Source organism: Natrix helvetica (genome assembly GCF_964273705.1).
Source record: "Natrix helvetica genome assembly, chromosome: Z".
In the NCBI taxonomy this organism is placed as follows: Eukaryota; Metazoa; Chordata; class Lepidosauria; order Squamata; family Natricidae; genus Natrix; species Natrix helvetica.
In genome coordinates this window covers 110,319,497-110,344,562 of record NC_138554.1, presented here as the reverse complement: position 1 = coordinate 110,344,562, position 25,066 = coordinate 110,319,497, and the positions used below count along the sequence as shown (strand labels likewise).

At 39.5% G+C, this 25,066-nt stretch overlaps 2 protein-coding genes across 4 annotated transcripts in view; both read left to right on the top strand.

Moving 5' to 3' along the window:
• The first annotated feature begins 8,488 nt into the window (after positions 1 to 8,488).
• LOC309401725 (guanine nucleotide-binding protein G(I)/G(S)/G(O) subunit gamma-11) lies at positions 8,489 to 13,540 on the top strand. 2 transcript variants are annotated; one of them, XM_081970901.1, is made up of 3 exons: positions 8,489 to 8,613; positions 9,128 to 9,225; positions 13,224 to 13,540. In XM_081970901.1, the coding sequence occupies exons 2-3, from the start codon at positions 9,130 to 9,132 to the stop codon at positions 13,347 to 13,349; spliced, it is 222 nt and encodes a 73-aa protein (XP_081827027.1). In that variant the 5' UTR covers positions 8,489 to 8,613; positions 9,128 to 9,129; the 3' UTR covers positions 13,350 to 13,540. The 2 variants fall into 2 exon arrangements, with proteins under 2 accessions (XP_081827027.1, XP_081827028.1); XM_081970902.1 differs by lacking the exon at positions 8,489 to 8,613 and adding an exon at positions 8,771 to 8,999.
• A 3,178-nt stretch (positions 13,541 to 16,718) lies between these two features.
• The window catches only part of LOC309401721 (putative acyl-CoA dehydrogenase 6), a 66,052-nt gene continuing 57,704 nt past the window's right edge, over positions 16,719 to 25,066 (top strand). For both annotated transcript variants that reach the window (XR_014176790.1, XM_081970896.1), the window contains exons 1-2: positions 16,719 to 16,983; positions 24,567 to 24,687. Coding sequence is in view for 1 of the 2 variants with exons in the window: in XM_081970896.1 (XP_081827022.1) it covers positions 16,771 to 16,983; positions 24,567 to 24,687 (334 nt within the window). In the remaining variant the exon portion in view is untranslated. The remainder of the gene's footprint in view (positions 16,984 to 24,566; positions 24,688 to 25,066) is intronic.

The window sequence follows — 25,066 nt, the reverse complement described above, 5'->3', positions numbered from 1 at the left end:
TATGCTGTCTTGAGGCATTGTAGGCATTGTATTTCATGGCCTTTTAAAATCTTGCCACACCCATATGTTTTTGTTTATATAATAGGTATAACAATTGTTGGCATTGGATTAAATGGCTCTTGTCCACTGAGTATAGTGACAAACTAAAATCTTTAGATACTATAAGTTTTGAGCTGACTGCAATATTCTGATTTTTTTTCCCCTTCAGTTTTAACACTGCTGGAAAACATTCAGCATAATTAAAAAGACCTTTACCAACTTTAAACACTGCCAAAAGTGTGGTAAGAGCCTGTGGTAACTGAGCAACTCATTTAAAGACTGTGGGATCCTTGATCTCTTATTTAAGGATTTCTGGAACATTATTAGGATGAAAGCTTTATGGATATTTTGATGGATCTCATTCCATAGAGCAAGAAATATTCTGAGCCTTTAAGAGACTTTTCCACTTTCATTTACAGTAGCAAAGGATGCCCTAGCAACGTATTTTTTTCTGCCATGAGATTGTCTCCAAGGTATCTCTTGCCCATTAATTCCAATTGTCTTTTGAAAAATCTTTTTAAATATCTGCATTTTCCTCTAGCTTGGATACTACTTTCAGCACCCTCAAAGTGTATAAAATATGTTAGGCTTGCCCCTCTATTACCTTGCAAGGAGCCCAACTGATTGCCAGTGTCTTCTTAAAGGCAGGAATGCATCTGTAGTGAGAGTAACAAAATTCATGCTAGTTATTTGGCAGTTCAGGATTAAGCGGGTAGGACTTCAACTCAGCAGAGAGTTCAGAAGCAATTCCATGGATTGTCTACCAGGATTCAAACTGCACAAGAGTTCGACTTATGCTTTGATAATTAGTACTTGGGGGGATTATCTAGGAAAGGTAGGATGTTGGCTAGATTGATAATTCATAAAGAATCTTCAAAGAAGACATTGGCAAGCTGCTAGTTTTATAACACTGCCAAATATTGCATAGCTGTATCTCTCAAAGAATGCTTATTTTAAATCCAGTGCCTCATGGAATTAATTAAGTTAACCTTGCGGTATGGATTATTATGCACTGGATCTGGTTTTACAAGTTCCACTGCTAAATAATTTGGTGTGTGTTAGATTGGGTAATGAAAGGCACAAAAGGCTAAGATAACAGCAGCTCTTTATTTGGTCAAGTACAGGCATCCACTGAGTGAGAGGTCTGGCAGCTCCCTTTTTAAAGGGAAAATAGGGGACGACTCCTGGTATCCCCTGCAACAGTCGTTCCATGATGCTTTGGAACAGCCCCAGGGCGATATTAACTCCGAATTGTAGGCGGTTGCACTTGAACGCCCTCCTGTGTGTTACAATGGTCTGGGCCTCCACGGTAGCGCCATCTACTGGCAGCTGCTGGTATGCCTGCGCCAAGTCCAGTTTTGCAAATATTTTCCCCGGGCCGAGGGAATGCAACAGATGTTGAACTACGGGTACGGGGTACGCACTTTGCTGCAACCCCTTGTTGATTGTGCATTTGTAATTGGCACACAATCTGATAGACCCGTCAGGCTTGACCGGAGTCACTATTGGCATTTCCCAGCGGGTGTGATCGACTGGTTTGAGGATCCCCTGGCTCACCAGTTTGTCTATTTCTTTGTCAATTTTCAGTCAGAGGGCGAAAGGCACTCTCCTGGGTTTGAGCCGAATTGGGGCCACATTGGGGTTTAGGGTAAATGATATGGGGTCCCCCTTGTACTCACCCAGACCGGAGGCAAAAACGTCCTTGAATTCTCTATAAATGGTTTCTGCGGCATTCCGCAGCAGTTGGTGCTTGGCCTGCTTCGTCTAGGGTGTTGACTTCGGCCACGGCCATCCCTAGAGCCTGAAACCAGTCTAGTCCGAAAAGGCTCTGGAGGTTGTCCCACACCACAATCGCCTGCAGCTTCTTGGTGATCCACTTGTAGCGGACGGTGAACGTGCCTTGCCCCATGAGGGGAACCAGGTTTCCCTGATAGTCGCAGAGGTGGACATCGGGGCTCTTGAGGTTCTCCTTCCACATCGTGGGGATCGTCCGTTTCAGCACTGCCCATGAGATCATGACAGATGACCCGGTGTCTATCTCCATCTCGCAGGGGGCACCCTCGACGAACATTGTGACTTTCAGCTTCCTGGGGCGGCTGATTCAGATGTGCCTTACCGGGACCATGACCTTCGGTTTCGGGTGGTGGCTCTGGTGTTCCTGGGGGATGCGGTGAGGTTGGCCACTTGGTCGTCGGCTTCTGACCGTCGGGGGTGTCTCTGGCTGGGATGTTGACTTTGGTTTGCCCCCTTCTCTGCTTTCTCGGGGTGACCGATTGTCGCCGGGAACTCGCTGCGGCACACTCTGTCCCCTCCGCTCGCATCGCTGGCACGTCACGTCCTGGAACCGGCAGGTTGCTCTTGCGTGGTTGCCTCTGCAACTGGCACAGGGCAGGCTGGGCGACTTGAAGTTTCGCGTTGGTGCTGCGTTGGTACTGCGCATGCGGTGGCTGCTCTCTTCGTCACTTTTAGAGCTTTCCTGCTCGACGGTCTCATGGTGGACGCGGGAACTCTTGGTTGACTCAGTGGGTGTGTGGAGGCGCTGGAGGGTCTTGACGGACTTCTGCGCTGACTCAGCTGCTCTTGCCTCGTCGAGAGTGACCTGGAGGGAGAGGTTGCTTCTCGCCCAGCAGTCTTGCCTGTAGGCTCCAGTCTTGGACCCCCATGATGATCCGGTCCAAGATGACGTTGTCCAGCTCGCAGATCTCGCAACGGGCTGCGGCTTTCCGGAGCGCGGCGATGTACTCGTTTATTGTCTCGCCATTCCTCATGTTGAAGTGATAGCGCCGAACATACTTGGATGGCTTTGGAGCGTAGTGCGTCTTCAACGTTTGCTGGAGGGTGGTCCAGGAAACGGCGTGTAGCGGCATCGGCGCAGAGAGGTTCTTGGCGGTCTCTAGAACTTTGAGGCCACAGTAAGCCAGGAACAGATTCTTTTTCCGGGGTTCCGGAATGCCACTGAGATCGTTCGCCTCCAAGAAAATCTCGAACTGCAGCAGATAACTGTCCCAGTTGTCTGATGCTGGGTTGAACGGAGGTGGTTGGGCATAGGTGGCCATCGTGACTCTCTCTGGGTTCGTAATGGCCAGTTGATGCCTTCCTGCGCTCCGGGTGGAATCACTGCCTTGTGACCGAGCTCTTTGTTAGTGAGTTTTGCTCTTTTGTCTGCCTAATTACCTTCCAATCCCACCTTCGTCGCCAGTGTTAGATTGGGTAATGAAAGACACAAAAGGCTAAGGTAACAGCAGCTCTTTATTTGGTAAAGTACATTTACCAAATAGGGCAGGCATCCACTGAGGCATCCACTGAGTGAGAGGTCTGGTAGCTCCCTTTCTAAAGGGGAGCTGGCCAGTGCTTCAGCCAATCAGGTCTCTCTCTGTTCCCACCTGAAAAGAGAGGACCTGACTGGAAACTACTATTGTCCTTGCAACAACTAGAGAGGGGAGTATCTAACAGTGTGTATGTGTTAATTTTCAAGTTAACTTTTTACAAACTCATGGTGACTGCCTGAACAAGTACTAAAGCAAGGGTCACCAACCTTTTGGACCTCAGGGACCACCAAATTCATAATGTTAAGTCCCACGGACCACTAATATAATCTTCCTAATGACTGGGTGGGCGGGCGTGGCAAGGTGATCGTGTGACTGGGTGGCCATGGCAACTGGATGTCACGCACGTTGAGGGGGGCCTTGCCAGCCTCTACTCACCACTCCTCACCTGCTCACCCGGGGTCCTTAGGACCCCAACAGGAAACAATTGCTGCAGCTAAGCAGTCACCATGAGATAGATTTGGCAAAACAGTTGGATCACTTCAAATTGGATCTGACTGAGAAGGAGGCTCAGTAGAAGAACCGCACTGAGGACTATGAGCATAGGCTTTCCAAGCAGACGGAAGACTTGCAGGAGTGCCAGGACAGATACTGGCACCTGGAGGCTCAGCGGGCTGAAATGCTCAGCCAGTTCCATGATGCTGTCCCACTGGAATAAGGTCCTCCGACTCTTTGCCACCAGTGGCACTTACCTCCAGCCTTCACCCAAAGCCCCACACCAGGAGGCTGAAGCAGATCCCAAGTTGGAATTTCTGCCCCACTCCAACATGCACAAAAAGACCCAGAAGTGGGAGACACTCTGCAGCAACACAAACGTTTATTGCATGTATCCGGCCCAGGGGCCATAGTTTGAGATCCCTGATTTAGTGCAATATAAAAAATGCAAATAATTTTTCTGCGGACCACCAAAATTTTCTTGCGGACCACCAGTGGTCCACAGGCCACCAGTTGATGACCGCTGTACTCAAGTACCAAGTAATAATTATCAAAACATAAGTCAAACTTTTGTGCAATATGAATCCTAATAGACAATCCATGGAATTTCTTCTGGATTAAACTGTTCACAGGGTTTTTTTTTGAAAGATGGTCAGAAATGATTTACTATTGCTTGCATCCTAGGCTGAGAGAGAGGAACTTGCCCAAGATCACCGAGCTGGCTTCGTGTCCAAGCCAGACTAGAACTCACAACCTCGTTTTCTAGCCTGATGTCTTAATCACTAAAACAAACTGGTGCTAAGTAATGATAGTAGTCATTGTTGTATCAGATGATGATGTAGAGGTCTCCCTACTCCAGTATAACCCTGTGTTTACAGTTAAAAACAGAAAACAACAAAAGAGAAAAATTAAAGCATCCAGACAACCATGTCCCGTATGCCTAAAAACAAACCAACAAAGACAGGGCACCACAAGCATACTATCTGAACCCTGGGAGACCAGCGGTTTTTTTAAGACTTCTAAAATATCATAAGTATGGGATCCTTTCATATCTTATTTCATAAGGACAGGCATCACAACCAAGAAGGCATATTTTGGGGGTCCTGACTGATTCTTTGATTAACAGGATCCAAAGTTGTCAGTGTAGATATATTCATGAACTGGAATAGAGCTTAGTAACAAGGTCAGCCAATGGGAGCTGAAACAGTTTGGAGCCTGGGCATGACTTAGCTCTGCAGCTCTGAGTCTGCTGAGCTCTAAACTAGTCTGCTGCTCTGAACTGAAACTGAAACTGTTCTCTACTCTGCCTATCTTTGCTTGTATTTGCTACCACATTTGAAAAACTAGTATATATGCCTTATGTGTTATTATGTATACAAAGAAGTTTTGAATCTTGCTGAATCAGTTACCTGTGTGTGCTTTCTGGATGTGTTTGCTACTGCAAACTCTTTAAAAAGTGCACTGACTACGATGTTCCAATCCTACCGAGTAGGAAGAAACCATGGGGACAATTTAGATCCCCAAATAACCTGACCCTATGCTATTAATTTATTTCTGCTTTCATAATAAGCATTTCTGCTTGGAAGTTTTCCTACCCCAAAACTAACCAAGACACTAAGAGTTTTTCAACCTGAAATTGTTTTTCCTCCTCCACCAAAAGTTCTGAATGTATCTTACTAGATGAATATGATATAATTATATCACTGGTCAGCCTGCAGATGTTAGGGCTAACCTGCAAGACCAGCTTGCCCACGGTATTGGCTACTTAGCATTTTTTAAAAGACAGGAATACATGACATCATCCTCTTCATTATCCAGCCTACCAGAAAGGTAACTTACAACCATCTTTTCCTGGTGCAACAAAAGTAGTATTCTGTGAATTGTGTTGGCTTACTCATCATTATCCAATGTGCGCAGTGTGCTTCATTTCATTGCAGGCAAACACCTCTATTCCAGTTGGCTACTGTGTACTGTAGTAAGGCATGACTCCTGCCTTCTGGTCCCGGTGCTGCCCACAACAACCTTCCATCCAAATAACCAAGGAGTAGTAAAAAGCTGGTTTTTTATTTTAAAAAAAAACACCAATTGATGCTATTCTGGAGCCAAACTTTTTATTTTTCCTTAGCCAGGTGCATTTGACAAAGTACTGCTACTTTCCTTTTCAAGGGACAGCAAAAATAGTAAAATTGATATTTTCTTTACTAGTCCAGGAGATGTAGAGAAACAGGACAGTACATTAGTGATGAATTGATATGAGCAGGCTGCTGAAGCACAAGAACTCTGAATCAAGAATGTGTAAGATACATTCCTAGCCAATTTACAGATAGGAAAAAAAGGAGTTGAAGGTCTCATCCTGATTTAACTTGGGGACCTTAGCCCAGTCATTCTCTCTCAGTCCAACTCACCCACAGGATTGTTGTTCTGGGAAAATAAGAGAAAAAGACGTATTTCAGGGGTGTCAAACTCAAGGCCCAGAAGCTGGCCTGTGGGGCGCTTAGACCTAGCTCACGATGGTACCCTGGAAACAGTAAAGGAGAGGCCTGTAGTGCTCTATCGGGGGAAATGGGGCTCGGGAAAGCAGCATGTGGCTGTCCCGAGCTCTGTTTTCACTGCTAGAGGGTCGTAGGAGGCCGTCACAGCCAAAATGGAGCTCAGGAGCCCGTTTTCATGGGCAGAGTGCTTGGCCCACCACAGGCCCCCCAATATGAGTGATGTCGAGCTGGCCATGCCTACCCCAGCCACACCCACCCCAGTCCCCCACCCCGAGGTCAAACACAACCGTGATGCAGTCCTCAATGAAATCATGTTTGATACCCCTGATGTATTTGATATGTTCGTTATTTTTAGCTATAAAAATACTAAAGGCTATATGCACACAAACAAACTGTAACTTTAAGCATCTAATCAAAGGACCAATAAATACATTTTATTAATATTTTATTATATCTTTCATTTGATACTTACTTTGTGCTGCTTTTCAAAGTGTCTGATTTATCTCATCAAAGCTACTGTTATGAGAATTCAACAGTCAACCACTGTGAATAAGAAACCCACAGAGACAACATATTGCAGTGTGCAATATGCCTCTCTGTGGGTTGAATAAAGTCCTTAAATCTTCTCTATCGGACATAGAGTCCCTCAAAGAAGACATGTCCAGAAGCTGCTCTGCCTTTCCAAAGCATCATATCCTTGGGAGAAGGTAGGGAAATAATTCCTACCTGTTGCTGTATTTATGTGAAAGCCCAGTTCACAAATAGTCTGTCCTTTTTACTTACATCTCACTTCTATAATTCTAATCTATGCAATTTGCTTGCAATTAAGTGTAGATGCCAACTCAGAAAATTAAATGGAATAAGTTGTTTCCTGTAAACATAGCCATGGAGCAGTGGTAGGATTCAATTTTTTTTGCTCCCTGTTCTGTGGGCATGGCGTGGCTTGGTGGGCCTAGGAGGGGAAGCATAGTATAAAATCTACATTCCCACTGCACTCCAGGGGAAGGTTACTGCAAAATCCCCATTTCCTCCCAATCAGCTGGGACTCGGGAGGCAGAGACTAGATGGGGATGGGGCCAGTCAGAAGTGGTATTTACCAGTTCTCTGAACTACTCAAAATTTCCTCTACCAGTTCTCCAGAACTGGTCAGAACCTCTTGCTTACCATCTCTGCAATGGAGGGATTATCTTCTTTTATTCAGTAAAATAATAGTAATTTAAAATAATTTAGTAGTGGCATTCTAACACTCATCTTAATGTGGGGAACAATGGGGAAAGGACGGGCTATGGTTTCACAGCTTCATGAAATTGCACACTCTAATGGTATTTGTACCACACATTAAACTAAAATGTTGTTCTCTGGTCTATTCTGTAAGTGATGTGCAAACTTAAGCCAACCTTTGGGTTAATTCAGCAAATTATAGTTCATGTGCATGTTGTAATGTTGTCTGGATATTAAAACAATATTGGCCATAAGAAAAAAGATACACTGTTTCCTTTAGAGAAGGGGTGTCAAACTCGGGCATCATGTTGTCGTCACATAATGTATCATGACTTCCCCCCTTTGCTAAACCAGGGGTGGGCATGGCCAGCGCATGATGTATCCAGGCCGCGAGTTTGACACCCCTACTTTAGTCATTGGAAACAGCCTTATTCCAAGTTATAGTTATTTTGCTATGGAGTTTTCCACTGACCTAAGGTTTTTGTATATATATATAATTTCATAATATAAGTTCCTGGGATTATTCAGTGAAGGCTCCAGGGCTAGTTAAAATAAACAGTGAGAAAGGGGACACAAACCTGCAAACAATTTATGCAAACAACAACAAAAAATTTGGAATCAGCATTTTGGGTATTGTAAATACAAAAAAAGACATCTTTATATAACTTGGTCCAAGTGAAGTGTGGGAAATGTAGGACCATCCCATATATGCCTTCTTAGAAGTAAGTCCAATGGCATTCCATGGGGCACTCACTTAAATGAACTTCCATCTAAATGAGTAATACAGGACATGTGCATAGAGGGACAAGCTTTTTTGTATGCTTGCCTTTCCCTATTTTCCCATGTTAGTTTTCCAAACACCCCCATTGTTTAAGTTCTCCAGCTTGGCACAGGGAAACAGCCAGATGTTTCCTTAGCAAATCTGTTTCCTGTGGAACTCTCACCATGGTTGGTATTTCCATTGTAACAAAAGGAGAGGCACACATCCTGCCTCTAATAGCTTTCTTCTCTTCACTCTGCCACTCCTCACAACTCATTTCATGCTCCCTTCATGGATAGAAGACATTTTACATTCAAACGTCTTTGCCTAGTGTGAACAGGTGTGCCAATCCCAGATTAAATTTTTCAAGTGGGTTTTTTCCCCCCTTGGTGGTAACTCTTCTATAACTGAGCAGTTCAAGATTCCATGTAGCAGGAACGGATTCTTTTTGTGTCTGTGTTTTCTCTTCAGAGTTATTTTAGCAAATTTGGGCATGGCATGAAGGCACATGAAGGAAGGTTGGCTGGCTTTCCATGAATGTGGAAGGCCTCATTTTGGTTTGAAGCAATAAAAACTAGAAGGGGAGGGGGCAATTTTTGTGGCATATAGATTTGGACAAATACTGCTGATGAATTAAAATCCTTCAAATAGTTAGTAGGAGCTTGAGAGAACTGGCTGCAGAAGCAGCAGCTACTGTAGACATATCAGGAAGAATTCATGCAAAAAGTAAGGATTTTCCTACATCAGCTGTATTCTCATAATCTTATTTTACTTTCTCACATACACACAAACATACAGAGTGGGAGAGAGAGAGAGAGAGAAAAACCCTCATACTTTCTTTTTGTCCAACCCAGCAATGCCAGCAATCAACATAGATGACCTAAGTGAGAAGGATAAATTGAAAATGGAAGTAGAACAACTCCGAAAAGAAGTCAAATTGGAAAGGCAACCTGTAAGTAGTTCATCCTAATGATTTTATCTCTTGAGTTCTGAAAAATGTTTTAAGAACAAGATTTCAGTGTTTTCAATGGCTGTGTGTATGTTGGGGAAAAAAACTGTTTTGCAATGTATTCCATGTGGGTTATAAATGCATTGAGGATTGAGTTGCTTCACTTAAGGAGGCAAATATTTTCTCCTGGTAGGTTTATTGCGCATTTTCTTTTGAGAACACTGTATACAGGATTTTCTAGACTAAGAAAATGTTTATCTCTCCCTGACCTCCAATGTCTCTCAAGCAAAGTGAGTAGATTATAGTTTGTCTTATATTCCATTGTTAAAAGGATCAGCCTGATGTCACTCAAGAGTTCTAAAAATTTACAGTGGCAGGTTTGTTTAGCTTTTAGAAGTATTAGAAGTATTCTCATTATTATTATTTTTTCATATCAGAGGTACATTTGATATACAAGTTGCTTTTTGTCCTCTTATTTTCATTGATGTCTGATTTTTTTTTTAAATCACCTGATAAATTATCAGTTAATGATAAGTGGATCTTGCAACAATACATAACTGGGTGGATTGCTCATCTTTACTTTCCTAATTAATTTCCTCTCTCATTTCCTCAATTTCTAACCATTTCTTACTGTATTCTCTGTAGTCAGATAATGTTGTCCCCAATGAAAACAATTAACCTTCGTTGAAATTATTCTTTTGTGAGTTGTTCTTTTTTCTTTCTTTTTTAAATTAAGCCATGTGTATGAGAAGCCAAGCTGGTGGACCAATTTAATATATTATTATATTTCATAAGCAAGAATGGGACTTTTAGCATTTTCTTTCTTTGGACACTAAAATGCCAAGGATTGTCTCTGCTGGTAATAGCATTTTCATCCTTATAGGACTATTTTATTTACCCAAAAATAATTTATAGCTGATTTATCATATTTTACACTCTAGAATGGGACTTTTTGAGGGAGGGGGGCAAAATGCCTTGAGCTCTTTTTACTGATTCTCACTGCCTTTTCTCTACCTGTAACTCCAATCACAGTCTGGGAATGACTGTAGAGAATGTCTGTTTAACATGCATGGCAAAATGGATGACACAATACAGCTTAAACAAAACCCATAATTATCAGGAAAGGAAAGAAGCGTGAACAGGCTAATTATGGGTTGTAGAAGCAGAGAGTTAATTTGGGGATGTTTTATAGTTTAAATATAAGACTTAACGGGCCAAGTTATAGAACAGCATGGAAGAAATGAATGGTCAAAGGGGGGAGGGAAGCATTCTCAGCAGTATTCAGAATTTTGATTGCTACGCTAGATAATTTCCATGACATAAAAATGAGGCTTTTACCTGACTAGAGAAATTGTTTCCAGAAATCTGGACAACTGTGTATTTCCTGAACACGTAATAAAGTGGATAAATATAGCATCACTAATGCATTAGCAGAAATGACAAATTTATAAAATTAACTCAATGGCAATGTAAGTACCAGGATGTATTAAATATATGTTAATATTATGTTTAATATTAGTGCTGTTTTTGAATGATACATGATTACTGATACTGCATTTACAGAGCTAGCCATAATTCCAAATTTAAAAAATCTGCTTTATGTTCAGATAATATAGATTCTATTTCTCAAATTAAAAGTAACACATTTATCTTAACAATGTATTATACGTTTATTTTAAATATAATTTTGATTTGATTTATACTTATCTGTTCTTCTCCAGAAGAAACCTTAATCTTACTTTTCCTTCTCTCCTCTCTCTCCATATCCAAATCTTTAAAAACATCAAAAATGAAATTTAAACATCTACAACCAACATATAAACATGTAACAATAAACATTTTAAAAGCAGCAGTTTGATTTTGGAATATTATTCCATAAATTCCTATGTTAACTGAGATTTATTATTTATTTAAACAGGGTAAAGTATGTCTTTATGTTTGGGAGCATAGATTTCCTCTAATTGGGAAGACTTTTTCATTGAGAGGAGTTTTAGTTGGCTTTGGAATAAAGCGCTTTGGAGATTTTATCTCTGATATCATCCAACCTATTCAGTAGTTCAACTGGGAAGGCCTACTTATGGCTCCCAAAGGTTGGTTCAACTCAGAATATGATGGCCTGGATTACAGGCTAACAATGATACAACTCAAATACTGCAATGTATTTTACATAAATTCAAAAGCGCAACATGCTAAGTCGGATGGCTAAAAGGAACAACATAACATAGACCCCCAAATATTGCACTGACTGGCAAGTTACATTTCTCTTTTCCCCCCTAAACAGGTGAACATATTTCCAAACAAAAGTGCTAAACTGTAGCTTTATATTCTAAGAATGCCTGCATAATCTATTGGTGCCCAGATTAATTACTAAAATGCCTGACATTAGGTACCTATCTAATCTAAAATTGGGTACCTACCAAATTTAGCTGTGAGAAGCAGAAAGGCTTCTCCTAAATGTTTTTAATCAAAACATTTGATTAAATTACAAACAATGTTCTTATAAACATTATAAGAACAATGAAAGTCTGATACTTCATAGTTAAATATGAAAGCAGACAATACGTGCCTTTTTGTTAATTATGGATTTTAAGAGAAGAAATAGAACTATATGCAAATACTTTCTACAATAAACTATTCTAAAACATATCCTTTAAATTGTTGGTAAATCCTGAATGTACTGTTTTACCCTGCATAAAATAAATATAATTCTGCTAGTCCTGATCAAATAACTATTTTCCCTTAGCTTTTTGAACAAATGAATTTTCTCAAATGCTTTCTGAAGCAGACTCATTACTTCTCAATGTGTTTTCCAAATAAAAGATTATCCAAGCATTTCCACTAATGGATTTGAATTGAACGAAGCTGGTTTAAGGCAACTTCATATGGTAAATAGATATCTTAGTTTTAAGTGAAAGTGTTTTAAATAAAATTTTAGAATAGCCATAGTTCATATAAATAATGGTTACACTAGGACAAAACTTTCTATTCTTCCACTTAATTTTTATTTTATTTAATTATTTAATTCAAATATAGTGATTCAGTGACCTGAATAGCACTTCTTGTACTGGAATCATTCATATTATGTACAGCATATATTGTCAACATGCCAAAACAGCATAATTAGAATTTTAACTAGAATGCCTCTAAAGAGAGTATTATCCTACTTTTGTATAATCCTTGCTTACAAATTTACAGCATGTAAGTTTCCATGTCTTGTTTTTTAAATATCAAAAAGTCTTGGACTTTTTATATCTTAGATTACCCTATCACATCTTTATACCAGTGGTAGGTTGCCAATCCTTTTGCTACCAGTTCGGCCATGTGCAGAAGTGTCTGAGCGGGTGGGTGGAACCTCCTGCCACTGCTACTACCGGTTCACCCAATCCAAGCAGAACCTGGAGTAACCCACCTCTGCTTTGTATGCCATATGACTTTCACCATTCCTAAATCATAATGCTATATATACTGTAAATCTCTTGTTGGCAAAAATGATTAGCATGAAATGTACCCCCATTGCTAATTTATATCCTGGTTCTGTTGGCTTTATACATACCCAGTATGTCAGTGGTGGTTCCGGATCCCGTTGCAACCAGTATGGTTCAACAGGGCCGGGCGTCCACCACATGAACGTCTGTACTTACCGCCCGTGATGCTCCGCGACACCTCTGCGACGCTCTAGCTGCTCGGCGGAGTGTCACACAGGCGCCGTATGCTCCGTGTGCATAAGCCCCGAAAACCTCAAATACCGATAAGGAGTGCGGGCAGAAGGGTCCTTGGGAGTAAGTACCAGAATGGTACTGGTGCTTTTGGTAGGCACCGGTATGCCCATACCGGGGCGTACTGGTCATAACCCACCACTGCAGTATGCATATGTTATGCTTCTTATGGTACATAACAAATCCTTCTTCTCTCCTTTAGTTTCAAAAACTCTGCATATCAAAGGAATATTTTCTTCCTCTATAAAAGATATTTAAATGTGTTTTTCTTTTATTTTCCTTAAGGTGTCTAAGTGTTCTGAAGAAATTAAAAATTATATTGAAGAAAGATCGGGAGAAGACCCTCTAGTTAAAGGCATTCCTGAAGAGAGGAACCCTTTTAAAGAGAAAGGAGGGTGTGTAATTGCATAGAAGAATACAGATAATTTTGAAACTGGGAAAAATAGCCTACCATAGTATACAGCTAGTTTAATTTAAAGCTCAGGAATCTTATTGTGCAAATGAAGAGATTTTTTTTTTAAAAAGACAAGAAAATAAACGATTGTTTTGCTATTTCCTGAAACAAGTTTTTGCTTACCATATTATTAAATTTCTTTCAAGAGGCTGTTTTGTATTCTTAATTTCTTGCATTCGCTGGTTGAAATTATTATTAACCACAATATAAGTTTGGCAAAAATAAAATCTTAATGAAACAATATGACAACTCCCCCTTCAGAATATAGGATTTTAGTCCAAATGTCCTCATGTCAATGAATATATGCAATGAAATTTCATTTTAGGGTATGCCTATTAGTGTACATTTTAAATGACAATAAAGTTATTCTAAGTCTAAGTCTCTTAAGTCTAAGCTTGTTAATCTCCAACTCTCATTAGCCTTCCCAATTGGTGCTGCATAATCTAATTCAGCAACAACTGGAAAATCATAGATTTCCACTGTTCCTAAAACAAGTCCTCAACTTACAACCATTGTTTAGCAACTATTATAACAGCACTAAAAAAGGTGATTTTACAACCAGTCTGGTCCATCCTTATAACCATCTTCCTAGTCACCAGATTCCAATAGCCTATATTTTCAACAGTGGTAGTGCCCCAGGATCATACGATTACCATTTATGACTTTCCCAGCTGACTTCTCACAAGCAGAGTCAATGGGGGAAGCCAGATTCACTTAGCAATCACATGATTCATTTAACGACTGCAGTGATTCACAACTATGGAAAACAAAAAAAGAGTGCAAAACTGTATAAGCCTCACTTCACAATCACTGTGCTCAGCAACACAAATCCTGGTCCCGGTTGAAGCTGTAAGTTGAGTATCTAGAAGTAGTATTGTCCAAATCTAAACGAGCACAAGTAACATGTTTAGTAAATTTTTGAGATGGATGATGAAGTTTGACTTTTGGAAAATAGGATTCTTGAGAGTTTTCAAGCTTCTCATAGTGCCGCAACAATTCAAAATGTATTCTGACTATACAGATGGAGACTAGCTCTGTTCTTAAATAAGCAGCAAGTATACTGGGGGAAGAGTCTAAAATCTACCTAATGAACTGGTTTTGGAGTACTTCCAATGGACCATAACCTTCTAGTCCCAGTCTCAGATTTCGGTTTTATATAACATCTGGGTTAGCACCTTGCTTTAAAATATAGGGTTAAAAGTTTGGTGGAATGGAGTAATTTTGGCTGCTTTTTAAAAAAATACTAAAAGGGAAGGATTGGATAGAAAGCTAGGGTTAAAGTTCCAAAATATGGATGTCACACTCCTTTAATCTCTGATTAAGAGAAACTTGTAACATTCTTTTTGCATACCTAGAGTCAGGAACAACTAGCCCCTTAGAGCCGGGAATGACTAGCACATGTGTGCGAGGAGAACTGTTATCTTTATATATACATATACATATACATAAACATATACATAGGCATCAGGGGTGGGTTCCTGCCAGTACTAACCTCTTCTGTAGAAGGGGTTCCACAAATCTACAGTGCCGTTTAGAACCGGTTCCAGCTCCCTCCCCAAGTCCGTCTGCACATCATCAAGATGAAGAGCAAGAGGAGGAATTCTGGGAGTTGAAGTCCACAAGTCTTAAAGCTATCAAGTTTGAACACCCCTGCGTTTTATTTCCTAAAAGGTTAGGGGTACAAGGGTCTTGTAACTTGACAGCTTTAAGACTTGCGTGCTTCAAACGTCAGAGTTTCTGAGCCAGCACTTTGGTTGCTAAGCAAGAGCGTTGTTAAGTGAGTTTCACCACATTTTACAAGTTGGCCACGCCCACCCAGTCACAGCCACATGGCCGGCAAGCCACTCCCACCCAGTCACATGGCTGGCAAGCCACTCCCACACCGCAGGCCACACCTATAGAAGAGGTTCTAAAAAATTTTGATATACATATACATCAGGGGTGGGTTCCTGCCAATTCTAACCTCTTCTCTAGAAGAGGTTCCACAAATCTACAGTGCCATTTAGAAAGGGTTCCAGCTTCCTCCTGCCCCCCTCCACACATCATCAAGATGAAGAGCGAGATGAGGAATTCTGGGAGTTGAAGTCGACAAGTCTTAAAGCTGTCAAGTATGAACACCCCTAGGGTTTTTTTCTAAAGGATTAAGGGTGCAAGGGTCTTGTAACCTCAAAGCTTTAAGACTTGCACACTTCAATGCCAGAGTTCCTGAGCCAACATGACTGGAGGAGGAATTCTGGGAGTTGAAGTCCACAAGTCTTAAAGCTGTCAAGTTTGAACACCTCTGACTTTTTTTTCTAAAGGGTTAGGGGTGCAAGGGTCTTATAACTTGACAGCTTTAAGGCTTGCATGCTTCAAATGCCAGAGTTTCTGAGCCAACATTTTGGTTGCTAAGCAAGATGTTGTTAAGTGAGTTTCACCACATTTTACAAGTTGGCCACGCCCACCCAGTCACATGGCTGGCAAGCCACTCCCACCTGGTCACATGGCCAGCAAGCCACTCCCATCCAATCACATGACTGGCAAGCCACTCCTACAAAGCAGACCACACCTACAGAAGAGGTTCTAAAAAAATTTGAATCCCACCACTGATATACATATACATATACCCATACATACATACATACACCAATATAGCATTTAGGCTTATAAATTAAAATTGTAGCTATAAAATCAACTTATGTTATTGAGATGAAGCAGTCCATTACTCCCATAATATCCATCCTGGTTATAATTTATAGACATTGTAGCATAACTGGTAGGCATCAGGCTGGGTGATACTGATTAACCCTTTTATCAATTCATTGCACACGTTTAAACTGCAGCGTTTAATTTGAACTTTAAAAAAACATTATTTTTAGTAGAATCTAAAGTTGGCAGATAGTTAATAAAGCAGATTTCCTGTAAAATTCTAAGAATGGAGACTGTCAAGAGGTGAATTACAAAGAACTACTATGAAGACCCTGGGGGGAGAAAGTTAAATCAATTTTTTAAAACTTCCTAGTTAAAGTCAGTGGAGTACAGTGCTCTATCAAATTCCAAGCTTTGGTTGACCGATCCACATCCACTTTTCACGATTTTTGGAAATATAACACACACTCACACAGACACACACACACTCTTTCAAACTATCATACTTTCCAAGGAAAGCATTCAGGAAAATTCGAGAACTTGCGTCCTATTGTACTTCTTTCTGAAATATGTTTATATAATTGGGTAATCCTCCGCTGTCAGTGACTGTTCTTCACATCAACAATTGTGGAGCATTTTAAAGAACCAATGCAGTATAACTCCTTCGTAGTAGCAAAACAACTGCAGGCGGGGATTATCCGCCGCTTTCGAACGACAGCGCATGCGCCGGTCGTGCACTACCCAACAAGCATGGCGCTCCCACGGAGGTCTCTTTTCAGTGGCAAAAACCTAATGAAGTTATTAAAACTACCGTTACGACGCTTTGTTGGCGTCTCAACTGGAGGCTTTCTAGAAAGCTGTTCCCTTAATCCGAGCCATTGCTCTTATAATAGTGGTACCCCGTCTGGAAGTCATTTATTATACACCGCAGATCATTTTGCTTTAAGAGCGTCTCTGAGAAAGGTACTTTTTAATTAGCTCTATATGGAAGGCAAAACTAGCTTTTATCCTCTTACTCACTTCTTTGGTTATAGGGACGTCGCAGGGGACAGAACCTGGAATTTAGTTTCTCCGTGGTCAGATCGCCTCAAGATCGCTTGGTGGAAAAAGTTTTGAAGTTTGTCAGTTCTGGAATTACACAGATCGCCCGTTTCACTCACTCGGAATTTTATTATTCTTCCTTCATATTGGTGGAGAGATTCAGATTTAAAAAGGCAAAAGTGCTACATCTCAGTGGGAATTTATAGTATTGTGTGGTAATTCCTTTTATTCCCCCCTCCACCGCAATAACCTTGCAAGTACTCTTTTTGAGGCACTGCAAAGGCTATTTGAATCCCAGTTGTTTTAGTAATGATTGTTACAAATATTCATTATTATATACTGCAGAATATAGTATTAAGTGAAACATCTCTGTGTCGAGTTGCCTTTTAAAATATTTGCAGGGAAAAAAGTAATTTAACTCTGTAAGATTTGTAATTTGGATTGTTGGGCAAATGTCTCCATTCCCTCCCCACTCCTAGAGGAAGGATACTGCAAAATCTCTATTCCCACCCTACTCTGGGCCCAGCCAGAGGTGTTATTTGGTGGTTCTCTGAACTACTCAAAATTCCTGCTACTGATTTTCCAGAACCTATCAGAACCTGCTGAATTTCACCCCTGGTCTTCTTCCTATGTAACGAAATACATGATTACAATCTTAAAATATTTAATGTATATGAAAAAAAATCCTAGGACGGGCGGGACCCCTTTCCCCCCAACTTAATCTTGTTTTGAGGAATACGTTTAATAAGTGACAAATACGAGATGGGCAGCTATATCAAGCAAATATTTTTTTAAAAAACACTAGCATCTTTCCCCTCAGCATTCTCTTATGTTCATATGTTTTGTCTCTTAGTAGTGGAAAATTCTAGAAAAAAGCTTCTGCAGATTGACTGAGTGACATGGAAAGAACCATTTGTTTGAAAATTAGATCAGTTCAAAATGTTTCCACTTAGGCTGCATAGTTGTAATACTGGTTGTTGGTGTAGTTACTTAAATTGTTGCACATGCTGTTTAGCCTACTTCACACATGAAAAAGATGCCTTGTTCTAATGTAGCTTTCACAACTCAAAGATAAAAAGGCAACAGTTGCTTCATTTGGAAACAATATCAAAGATGTGTAGAAGGTTGTTTTTCAGGCTAGTAGTTGAAGTGATGGCAGAAGTTGTAAACTGGACTAGAAATGAAATCAAACCATATAACAGTTATTGTTCAAGAGTTTATTATATATCAATTATTACTCACCGATTATTAAGATGTGATTGTTACTTTCTTTTTATTAAAAATGATTTGAGCATTATATTACATAATCAAAGTGAATGTATTAAGGATTCCAGACTGATTTAGTTTATTAAGGATTTCTCTATCACATTTTTTTGTTCACTAATTCTTTCACAATACCAGGATATTTAATTTAACATAGTTCTGTGTGTCTGCACCATATCTAGGATTACAAAGAAAAGATGCATTTTTGTAAAAATAATAATAATCATGTTTTAAGTATCAGTGATCATATTTGGTAGTTAAAATTATAAATATAAAATTTTTACTTAGATTTGAATTTTATTCTGCTTCTTTTGTTCCAGAATAGCAGGTGAGGATAATGTATGCTATAGATATGGCTAGTGAATTGATTATGTAATGTAAAATTTTGAATTACCTAACCAATTGGCTATTTTGGGATTGGCTTTTTGGTCAGAGAATGAAGCAAAGACCAGCTATTTTTTAAATGATATCACACAATTATGTAAATTATATTGCTATTACATATTCATAGAAGCAATTCTGGCATTATTAAGAATGTGGTTAACAAAAGATAGGTTGTGATAAATTAAGTAAAATATATATAGGATTGTTGCTGTTTTTAAATTGAGGATGCACTGAATTAATCCTAATTAAAAAAAACAATTCTAGAAAACTTTTTGGGTTTTCATATTGTGGTAACAATTGTTTGGTATAGTGTGGATTATTTTATTTTAGCTTATCCAATAAACCACACTTAAAATAAATCCCAATATTTTAAGGGAAATACTGGGAAAGGTTATTATTAACTACTAGATAACTATTTTAGCTGTTCCAGATGCAGATCACTCAACATATGCCTGAACTTTAGATAAATATTTCTGTTTTAAATTATATTTGCCATGATCAATATTTTTTTTTGGGGGGGATGGTGTTTTAGAATCTCTTGCGAGAAAAAGTAACAAAGTCTTGTTACAATTAATCAGAACTGCTTGTCCTTGATGTATCTTCCTGGCTTTCATAAAATATCAGTATAGTAATTGTACACTGTAATCTTAATGCTAGGGATACTATATGCCAGTGATGGCGAACCTTTTTTGGCTCGCGTGCCACAAGTGGGGGGAGCGCAGGGGGTCGACTGCGGGCATGCCGCACCCATAATGCAACGCGCGACCCCCCCAGTGCGCATGCGCGTACAACGCGCGACCCCCCATTTTTACATGCTTTTTTCGCCCTCCCCAGGCTCCAGGGGCTTTATAGGAGCCTGGGGAGGGTGAAAGGAGCCTCCCCCAACCCCCCAGAGGCCCTCCGGAGGCTTCAGGGGCCGTCCGGAGGCTTCCCTGAAGCCTTCGGAGCGCTTAAAACCACCCTCCGAGCAAACCGGAAGTGACTTCCGGTTTGCTCGGAGGGTCGTTTTAAGCGCTCCGAAGGCATCAGGGAAGCCTCGGTCCCTGAAGCCTTCGGAGCGCTTAAAACCACCCTCCGAGCAACCCGGAAATCACTTCCGGTTGCTCGGAGGGTGGTTTTAAGTGCTCCGAAGGCTTCAGGGACGGTCCATGAAGCCTCCGGGGGGAAGGCTCTTTTCGCCCTCCCCAGGCTCCTATAAAGCCTCTGGAGCCTGGGGAAGGCGAAAAATAGCTTTTAAAAAGGTGAACTCAGCTGGCCAGCGCGCGCATGTGCGCTGGCCAGCTGACAGGGCAGCGCCTCGCGTGCCCTGACAAATGGCTACGCGTGCCACTTGTGGCACGCGTGCCATAGGTTCGCAATCACTGCTATATGCAGTTCTTCATTCTACAATTCCAATAAATAATAAAATAGGGTATTTAGTAATTGATGGAAATATTTCAATCAATAAAGGATTGTTGGAATCAAATAAAAATGTTGTTTTAATCTGTAGTTTCTTGAATGGACAAGTGAGTGTTTGAACAAGTGTTGAAATTTTAATAATTGATTGTATGTTGTGGACACTCTGAAGAATTTTAGCTACTGGGGAGTCTTTTCCATTCACTAATATATGTGTTATGATGGACACAGGAAATCATAGGGAGCCTCTATACAGGAGCCATACTAGTGAGGTTAATCCACTGTACCTCCACTAAATTTTCAGGTTGTTTGTTCTCTACCACTCTGGTTTATTTAAAGTTTTTTTTTTTTTTACAAACTATGTTATTGTAACATCAAACATAACCTTTAAACAAATGAGGGGGGGACCTATGAGGGATCCAAGGATGTTCCTGTAAAAAATAGTTGATGCTGCTACTTTGCTTATGAGTAGGCCAGCTTGGTTTATTCATTTTTCATAAATAATTTAAAAAGAAATATAATTAAATTGTACAGCAAACCTGGCCTGGAAATAAACCCTAATGTCACTGGGGAGACCAGGATCATAGAATGTTTCTTTACATTCAATTTTCTAAACAAATAAATACTTCCTCCTGTGGAAATAAAGCAATAATGAAACCCTTATCATAGTAAGATAGACATTTTGTGAACTTTGCATCTCCCTCAACAGGGGAAGAGCAGCAGGAGATAAAAGAGGAGGAGCAGGGGGACGGAAAGAGAGAAAAAGAGGAAGAAATGGAAGAGAAGGAGGAAGAGCAGAGGGAGGGAGGAGAAGCGGTGGAGGAGGAATAATCCTGAGCTTTTTTGGATGTCAGCTTTGATAAACCTCAACCAGCAAAATTCTTGGAATGCTTTGCACAATCCATCTATGTATACATTTTGTTTCAATGAGGAAATTTGTTACGGGCTTAGGATTAGGGTCATATATGTAGCAGTAATTAAGAAAGCCACATTTTCATAAAATTCCTTTATGTTGATTATTACGATGAAAGAGGATTAGATTAAAGCAGGGTTGTCAAACTTAAGGCCCGCAGGCCAGATATGGCTCATAGGTTGCTTAAATCCAGCCCTTGGAGCTGGGTTGGAAATATCAAAGGACCGGCCTGTAGTGCCTCTGTCTGGCAAAACGGGCCATGTGCATCATCCGTGTGGCCCATTTTGGCCGTTTGGGGACCTTGGGAGACCGAAAATGGGCTATGCAGGGGCCTCGGGCCACATGTTACATATGTGACTGTTTCAGTGGATTTTAAAGGAAGGGGCCTCTCTGTCTATAAAGCTCTCCAGCTTCTCAGTAACAATTTTTTTTCCTCTTAATTTTAATAGAGTACTTTAATACAGATGATTTCATAATCAACTTCACCTGTTCCCTCATATCTTCCGTTATATAAACTAATGACATTAACCATTAAACTGCTTATTGAATTCATTATTAGAAACATTAACACAATAATTGCACTTAGGATCATTCCCTGAGTTCATAAAACATAGAAAATTTAAAGTGAAAATGTTAATAAAATATCTTTTATAAGCAGTTATTAGTATAGGTTAATGAAAGAATGGGTAAGATATTTTGTATTGTTGCTTCTGCTATATTATCATTCATTGATCTTAATTTTAGTTTTTACAAGGCTTTTTACATTATTCTTAAAGAATTCTAGGAGGATATATTCTTTGCTATTTTTATTCCACAAATTATTTTGTCATAAAAAGAAATTAGCTTTCCAGACACAGAAGAACTGTAGTAGTAATATAACTTAAATGAGCTCTTATTTTTCTCAGAGAGTCAGATATACTAAAACATGCAGACACACTTAATGGTACAAAATATTGTATTCTACAAATTCACTGGCCACTTACTATACAGTTGCCAAAGTAGTATTCTCAATTGTGAATAGTACTTGAAATATTCTTTAGTAAAAATTCTCAATCATGCGGTCTTTAAATAAATCCTTGCAAATTGGTGCTGAGAATGCAGGGTTTGAATTGCAAGCATAAATATTGTTTACAATCAATAGCATCTATTAATACATTAAAGGATAAACTTGTAAGAAAATGTTTCCATTTTTTTAAAAAAAAACCTATTTTAATTCTAGCCTAAAATGTGACCCACACCAGGGACTAGTTTTAGATAATGTATTTTAAAACCACAAAGGAGGATTACTCCATATTTTGAGAGAAAGGAAGGAACATTGAATTGTGGTTTGTGGAGATGTAGGAGAATTATTCGGGTTTCTTATAATTTGTCTTTTTATCTTATTTCCTTGTTTCTTTATAATTCCAATATATCTGGAGATGGATACATAGTTCAGCTTGGAAAAGGTTGAGCCAGCTAGCTAGCTAGAGATGTCTCTAAACACTGGATTCCAACATTGAATTCTTATCAGCTTTCTACACACAGTCACGTCCTGTTCAGTGTCTTCAGATCATTACTTTATGTATTTTCCTTCCTTTCATATCACAGCCGGCCAGTGATGGGAAGTACATATTACAATGACACCAGGGCATGGAACCAGTGTTGTTAGACTTTAGGAAAAAGGAAGTCAGACATTAGCCTACTCTTTTTGTGTAATCTTTTTTCTAAATCTCTTCTTAACAGCTTGTTCCTTCCTTCCTTCCTTTCTTCTCCTATTTGCCCCTTTCATGTCTTCCCTAAAGTCAGCTCTCAGTATGTTTACAGAGAGGACCAAAAACAGTATGAAATATCCACAAAGCTGGATCATAGCAAATGGTACAGAAGAATACCATAGTTGATAAATTATTAAAAACTAACAAGAGGTTTGGAAAATTAGCAGCATCCTATTTCCCAATTTATAGGGACGCGGTGGTTCAGTGGCTAAGATGCTGAGTTTGTCAATCAGAAAGGTCAGCAGTTTGAATCCCTAATGCCACATAATGGAGTGAGCTCCCATTACATGTCCGAGTTTCTGCCAACCTAGCAGTTCAAAACCACATAAAAAATGCAAGTAAAAAATAGGGACCACCTTTGGTGGGAAGTTAACAACATACTGTGACTAAATAGTCATGCTGGCCACATGACCATGGAGACATTTTCAGACCACGCTGGATCTTCAGCTTAGAAACAGAGATGAGCCCGTAGAGTCAGGAACGACTAGCACGTACGTGCGAGGAGAACTTTTACCTTTACCTGTTTCCCAATCTGCCATAGGCCATCAAACCATGCAAACAGAACAGTTTTGGTATCATGTCCTAGATAAAACCTCTGAAATAGGTTCCAAAAATCAAGCCAGCTAAGTGTGTCTAGAGTTGTGAAGCCACTACTTTCTTGATCTTTCTTACCCAGCAATGGAATATTTGTGAATGACCTATAATTAAGCAAGATCTCTGGATCAAGGGAAGGACCTTATTTTCAAGAGTGGTTTATCAACTTCCTTGAAGCAGGTAGAGACACATCCTGCATTTTAGTAATCATAAATTACTTCTCAAGAATGGACCTGTTCCAATCTAGCTGATTTCATCATCCAAGAAGAACAGGAATTGAGCAATCAGGTGACATCCTTCAAAACAGACAGAAAAATTGAGCTACTGCTTATTGAGCAATCTCAACATGGGTATTGAAATTTTGACTTGAGAAAAAGATATTGTTGTGCAATTAGAACACTCAAGTTTTCCCTACATTGTCACAATTAAACAAATGCAGTTACAAATAGCATACTCCAAACAGAGATGATTAAATGGAAATTCTGATTAGTGAGATGACCTTCCTACAGATTTACCTATGGATATCATTCTTGTTCACCTACAAGACCCAATCAATTGCATTATAAAGTAGCACAATGGACACAGCTAGGAAGATTATCCTTTTAGTTTGTCTCCACAATATCTCAGCACTTTTACCCAGGATTAAATTATGGATAATAGATTTTATCAACCAATGGTATAAATTATTTCTTGATTTGGTTCCAGCATTTCTGAAATAAACTACGTCGTTTTTTCATCTTGTACAATTTTGTGTATCATTTAAAGATAAAATATTAAACAATTTTTAAGCTTCATGTCACTAAGTATCTATTTAGATTTGAATGAAGAATTCAGAAAACTAAAACATTATAGTTAAGCTGTTGTTGGCATTACAATACCTAATAGGATTGGTAACCAAATCTTCCATTCAGTTAATTCTAGTTTAAGCTGGTTTTGAGCTGGGTTAAGTCCATCAAACCAAATTGGAATTAGTAAACCCATTACTGCATTAAAGCAGCATTCCACCCTATGGTTTTAGATTCTGACTGCCTTATATTGGCTGGAGATTATGGTAATAGTAGTCCAGCAGATCTGGATAGCTTCTGTTTAGGAAAGCATGGAATAAATTACCCTAATGCCTGTATTAGAATAATATTTGCCCTATTGATGTAATATCACCCTGTAACCTTTTCCGATTTTCATCCTTCCCTTACTTTCCATTACAGATTATTGACAATGAAATCAATCCATTTGTGGACAAATGGGAAGAAGAAGGACAATTTCCAGCACACCAAGTATTTAAAGCACTTGGGAACGCTGGATTTCTTGGAATAGACAAGCCAACCGGTGAGAAAGGAACATACTTTAATAATTGCCTGTAATTTAGAAAGCATGTTTAATATTTGGCTGAAGCATTTAGAGGCTGGTCTTTCTAAGTGCATTCTAATTATAACATTGAATGGACTGGAATACAAAATCCAGCAAATACAATTTTTCTTAAATCTAAAGCAGGTTTTATGTGGAACATGTTTTGAATATGGTACTAGAACTTGTTTTTTACTTGAGCTGTCAAACTGTATAAACTTCATACTTCATAAGCTTCTTTAATAAATAATTCTACTTGCTGCTTTAATTAAGTGATTTAAATGCATTTGTTTTTAACTTAGGTTATCCCCCCACTGTTTAATGTTCTATGTGATAAAAGTATGTTTTTAAAGTGATTAAG

Bases quoted from the DNA above. Each gene is read 5' to 3' on its own strand.
- LOC309401725 (XM_081970901.1), top strand. From the start codon at position 9,130: ATGCCAGCAATCAACATAGATGACCTAAGTGAGAAGGATAAATTGAAA. The intron at 9,226-13,223 runs GTAAGTAGTTCA...ATTTTCCTTAAG, and splicing joins TCAAATTGGAAAGGCAACCT to GTGTCTAAGTGTTCTGAAGA.